Consider the following 5,856-nt stretch of genomic DNA (forward strand, 5'->3'; position numbering starts at 1 on the left):
TGACGAGTGGACGGTGGTGAGGCGTCGCCCTCGTGGACGCCGCCAGCCACCGCCTCCGCGTTGGGGGGACCGTGGGGAGGCGCGGATGGACAGCGCGCGTCCTTCCCGATCCTGGGAGTGGGGAGGGGCTCCTCCTCCCCCCCGGAGAGGGAGGGAATTCTTCCCCAACCTAACCCTAACCCTAACCCTAACCCTAACCTAAACCCTAACCCTAACCCTAAACCCTAACCCTAACCCTAACCTAACCCTAACCCTAACCCTAACCCTTGGACGACAAGTGGTCGTACAAAAAAACGAGGTGAGTACACTACTAAATGAAAACGGAAATAATGACATATTGGTGCGTATTAGTCACGGCTGCGGCCACGTATTTTAGCAAGGTCCGTGCGGACTCGTGCACTTGCCCGAGGGCGGGCAAAAATGGCGGGGATGGTCAATTATGGCGGGACGCCAGTCAGGTGAGTTGGGGAACGAATAGAACTCCCGCAAAATGCGCGGGGAGATGGAAATAATTTTTTTAACTTCTAACTGGACATATTAGGCCCCCTTTTTTTTCTCATACTGGGGGACACCGTAGCAATGTGCGGTGGGGATGCTTGTTTTAGGAGGAATGAACGGTGGTCCTGCTACTTGAAATAGGTGAAGTCTACCGTGAAGTTGCACATAAGTCGAGCGGCTATTGTATTATGGGACTAGAGTCGGAATACTGAAGGGCGCCGACAGTTGAACTGTGGGAGGCTAGAGAAGGAATTTATGGGGGGAACGGGCTAAAGTCCTATTTGGCGTGACGTTTTATCGCTTCGTCTAAGACCGAGGTCCTGCTCTGCTCTGCTGCCCGGTGGGAGAAAGTCGGTGAACCTACGCCGTCGACGACCGGGACCGGAAGGCGGTCCGCGAAGGGCGAAGCAGTCGAATCCCGACGCGAGAGGCCACGGTTACGGGCGACGCCGCCGCTGAAGTGCCGTGACTCGGCGAGAGAAAATTGATGAAAACAAGACTGCGAATACACGGTAAGTCTGGTGACGACTCCCCGCCGCCTTCGTCCGGTTGCGCGGCGGCCGGGGCACCCGGAAGGGACCGATTCTGAATAGACACGTGTGCCTGTCCAGTACTACTTTCTCTGTGTGTGAGTGTGTGCGTACGTGCGCGTGTGTGTGCACGGACCTCGAACAGGTCCGCCGCCGGTATTTCTCTCGCGCGCGCGCGCACGCTGCCAAAAGAAGGGCTGCAAAGGCCGTAGGCCGCGACCGGAACGGGCTCCGGTCACGAGACCGCCCGCGGGCGTGCTGAACCGAGCAAAGTGCCGAAAAAACCGTTCCCAAAAAGGAAAACTGCTGACGCAGCGCTCCAGGAAACAAAGGCGAAGGGGGTCCGGGACCCTAGGCGGTCCGGGTAATCCCACGCTGACCTCCGACGAACCATGCGGGTACTCCGATAGTATAGTGGACGGGTCCGGGAGTTGATCGTCCCGGACGGGGCCCCCCCACACGAGGCTGTCCAGTGAATAAATGGCCCGAAACAGTCGAGGACTGTGGGGACCGCTGCTGACGACGCAGGTCCACTTTACCCAGCTCCGTTAAGAACCGCACCGAACCCGGACGGGGTCGTCGTAGTTTCAAAACTTTCATGGAGGTGAATGTCTCCGGGTGGGGCTTATGGTTTTTCTTCTTTCGACGCCGAGCGGATCGCTCCCTCTACGTTGGGAGACGAGGGACGGTCACGCTCGAATGCTAGCGCGCTAACGCTTGCTTCTGGGATATGAATGGGGGCCTGCGGGCCCCATTTTACACGTGTGGGTGTGTGTGTGTGTGTGTATATATATGTATGTGTGTATATATATATATATATATATATAGATGTATGTATGATTTTTTACATAAGTCACGTGCGGTCGTGTGATCGCACGCGCGGTACTTACGATAAGTCATCCCTGATATCCATGTGGATTTTCGGTTGATTTTGCTACAGTCTGTGGGCAGGGGGGTTCTCTCCCACCCTGGTGACGCCGCCGACACGGTTGTGCGCGCGCTAGCGCGCGCGCTTGGTTTTTAGCTCTATTTGTACTTATTTCTTTGATTTTGGCTGCTTCCTCTCTATCTCTCTTTTTTTCTCTCTCTATTTCTTTCCATCTCTAATTTTTTCTCTCTCTCTCTCTCTCTCCTTCCTTCTCACGCTCTCTCTCCTTTTCTTTTGCTGCCACTCTTTATCTCTCTCTCTTTCTCTCTCTCTCTCTCCTTCTCTTAATTTTTTTCTTTGTCTCTCTCTTTCTCTCCTTCTTTCTTACACACACACTCTCTCTCTCTCTCTCTCTCTCTCTCTCTCTCTATTTTTCTCTGTGTCTCTTTCGCACACACTTAGGTCGAGGTTTCTTTCCCCCAGTCCAATTTTTCTCTTAAAAATCAGTATAATTTCGGTAATAGGTCCCGTTAACCGTGGGGCGTTCTCCTACCTGGTCGGTAAGTATCGGGTTGCGCGCACTAGGGGAAGTACGTGGTTTCTACGGATGGAACCGGGCGGTGAGCGCTAAACGCTACCGCCTGATCAACACGGGGGCGAGGCGACTTCTTGGCCCAACTCTGTTAGATTGACGAGTATGTTGTCGAGTTCATTTTAAGGAAGAAACCGTCCCGTTGATCGGGACCGAACCGTGGCCCCGGACGGGCGATTCCTGTGCGTCGACTGATGTCGCCAAAGTAAGAAGGGGGTCACAGTGACTAGCGAGGGTCAGTCGCATTGCCTTTGGTACTCCACACACCGGGTAGTCGTAAGACGTACCGGGGATGCCATCGAGATAGAGTGTACTCACCTAACCCGCCAGAACCCCGGACGACTGTTTCCCTTTGAAGTCTTGCGGCGACATCGACTGACGTTTGGGACCTAGTCAAGGTCCTCCCGTCCCGTGAGTCCTGTGATATTCTGGTTTTTTCCGATCGGTAAGCCGTTGCGGGCTAGTTGGTTTTAGCCGCGGTGCGGTGCGGTCGGGTCTGGTCTACTCCCCCTTTGCTGATCGCGACGGCCCCCCTCTTTTTGGCTACCTCCGGGCAATTGATATACTTAATTGGATTTATTGTAAACAAACAAACCCCCCCCCCCCCTTCCCCCCCACTAAACATAAAAGTCCTAGGGAAATAAATTGAACTAAACTTAATCTGAGCTAGGGCCCTCTTTGGGTCTCGGTAGAACAACCTTCCCCATCCTCTTCCACTAAACTTAACTAGAGGGCGCTATCCGATTTGGAATAGGGCACTTGACCCCGTGAGCTAAACTTAACGAGGTACGTGTGGAAACCCCTCGGTGGCCTGTGGAACCACCCTTCCTTTCGACTAACCCCAACGAAGAGTCTTGCCCAAATTTTGGTCTCGGTAGGCCCTTCCCTGTTCTCTTCCACTAAACTCAACAAAAGGACTTTGTCCACTTTAGAATTGGACACCTAATCCCACCCCCGTGAACTAAACTCAATTCACCCCTCCTTTCCAGTTTCCTAACAAGGGACTGGACACGATTAGAAAGGAGTCATTTGCCCCCACCACTCGGACCAACCCTAACGGGGTGAATCCGGAAACCCTTCGGGGGTCTACCATACGGGCCTTTGATTGAAATAACACTAACGTTTCCATACTCTCTCTTCTTTCCTTCTTTTTCTTCCAATTCCTTGGATGTCTGACCTAATGTAGCTCGCTGATATTTGAAAGGGTGGGTATACGTTGGATTTAAACAAAAAAGGTTTTTTCAGGAGACGGAGTGGTGCGGCTTTCGTGCGGAATAATTAATCTTGAATTTTTTATCAATTTCGAAATACCCTCGGAAATTGACTCGGTGAATTTTGTCTTTCTGTTTGTATTCCTATTGGCTCTCTGAAATCCAGGAAAACTTCGCGGTGAGAATGGAGGGACGGGGTAAACAACTGGCGACGGGGGATCTGAAATTTCTGGCCAGACTGATGACAAGGTTCATCAGGACGTCACACCATCTTGAGAGTGTGGCGGACGCCGACCGCCCGCCATGGGGCATTCGACTCCTGGAAAAATCACTGGTAGAAGGGGTCAAGCCCTCCAATCCGAATGAGAAAATCAATACATTGACCAAGTACAATGCTAAGAATTGGGCGTACGTGACACAACAGTCGCTCTTCGAACATTATTCGGAAACTTTGGCGTCGCTTAAAATTGAACTCGGCAGGTTCAAAAATGCACGCTGGCAAGACGCGCTGTCCTTGGCGGTGAAGTGGGCTAGATTAGATCTAGACACTCTACGGCAGGCCACTCTGGCGAAGGCGAGCGCGGAAATTGAATTTATTATGGGTGTAGCGGGAGCTCAGCCCCCGACAGGTAGATGGGACACCCCGGTAGATAGGCCGGACGCGTCGATTCCAGGTCCGTCGACGAGACCGATGGTCTCCGCGTACACGCAAACGGACGCCTGGACCCCGGAGGGGCCGAGCAACGCCGAAGAAACGCGGCCGTCCACGTCGACCGCGAACCCTGGGGCGCCGACCAAAAGGAAGCCGAACGACGGACCCGAAGAGAACCTGGCCCTCGAAAGTCACGGAAAAAAGAAGAAACAGAAGTCGGTAAGAACGACCGATGATGACTTAGATCTGGATGCACTGCTTGCAGAATACACCCCGCCGTTAGAAGTCCTGTTGGGACCGGAGGAGCCCTCCGACCCCCTGGTCGAGGCCCTCGAAAGGGCGATCACGCCCACCTTGCCGGAAATCGACCTGATCTCGGACGACGCCCTGATGGAAGTGGAGGAAGCCCCGCCTTGGGACATCGAGACGGTAGACACGAGCACGGTGGTGATGACCTCCCCGATCCTCGAGAGCCTGATGGCGCCGTCCCCGCCTCGCGGGGACATGAGCGAGACCCCCGGTGGAAAACCGCAGAGAGCCCTTGTCCCGCGAGCGCTTCGCATGCCGGACGAAGCGGCCCCTGGACGTCCGGTGGAGAAAGAAGGCGAGTGGGGTGTCAGTAAGGGGGAGGGCGTCAAGTTGCGAATTGACGGAATGCAATTGTTTAAATTTCACGACCATAAGGGTGACAAATACGGGAATTGGGACCTAGTGGTGGATAGGCCCATATTAATCATGGGCGATTCAAACATCTCTAGGCTACCGGGAGTCAGAAACACGAACGTTCAAATGGACTCCTATCCGGGCGCCAAAATGAACCACCTGGTTCACGTTCTGGCCTTCAGAACCAAAATAGTGGTCCCTCCCAAGAAAGTCATCCTTTCAGTAGGCCTGAACGACAGAAACCAAACGAACCCCTCGAAACTCAGAGAAGACGTCAAGAATCTGGCCGAGGTGGCGAAGAAGACTTTCCCGCAGAGCGATATAGGTATCCCGAGAATAAACCACTCGCCGTTAATGACCAACTTCGTACGGGCCAAAATAGAACAGCTCAATTTTATGATAGGAGAGACAGGTTACGGGATCCCTAAATTGGGAGACCAATTATTTGAGACGCTCGGGGACGGGATCCACTGGTCCCCAGCCACGGCCAAAAATATGTGGGCCTTGTGGTACGAAGGTTTTTTGGAAGGGGGACGTTTGTAGTGTCTCCGGGTTTTCCGAATAGGAAAACTTACGGCTGGACCCGTCCTCCCCAAAAATATAAAAAATAATTTTTCCACCACTCTCTGTCCCTTCGTAAAATTGAGCTCTTTGTTCGTGACGTTTGCAGCCACGCACCCGCCGACACGGTTTATGCCTCGCTTCCGAGTGCGATGCCCGTTGGGCTGTTTTTGCTTTCTGTGTTTATAACTGTGCGATTTTTGAGTTAAGAGGACTTTGGTGGGCTTTTCTTGTTTTCATGGGACGGTTTGGTTTTGTTTCAAGGCTTGTAAGAAAAGGTT

At 53.1% G+C, this 5,856-nt stretch overlaps 1 protein-coding gene across 1 annotated transcript; it reads left to right on the forward strand.

Moving 5' to 3' along the window:
* Positions 1-322: 322 nt before the first annotated feature.
* LOC130924268 (uncharacterized) lies at positions 323-5,856 on the forward strand. Its single transcript, XM_057850708.1, has 2 exons — positions 323-1,010; positions 3,866-5,856. The coding sequence occupies exon 2, from the start codon at positions 3,884-3,886 to the stop codon at positions 5,555-5,557; it is 1,674 nt and encodes a 557-aa protein (XP_057706691.1). The 5' UTR covers positions 323-1,010; positions 3,866-3,883; the 3' UTR covers positions 5,558-5,856.

The sequence above is a fragment of the Corythoichthys intestinalis genome, chromosome 11 (genome assembly GCF_030265065.1).
Source record: "Corythoichthys intestinalis isolate RoL2023-P3 chromosome 11, ASM3026506v1, whole genome shotgun sequence".
NCBI lineage: Eukaryota > Metazoa > Chordata > Actinopteri > Syngnathiformes > Syngnathidae > Corythoichthys > Corythoichthys intestinalis.

What these genes read in the sequence shown, in the direction of transcription:
- LOC130924268 (XM_057850708.1), top strand. Translation starts at nt 3,884, where the DNA reads ATGGAGGGACGGGGTAAACAACTGGCGACGGGGGATCTGAAATTTCTG.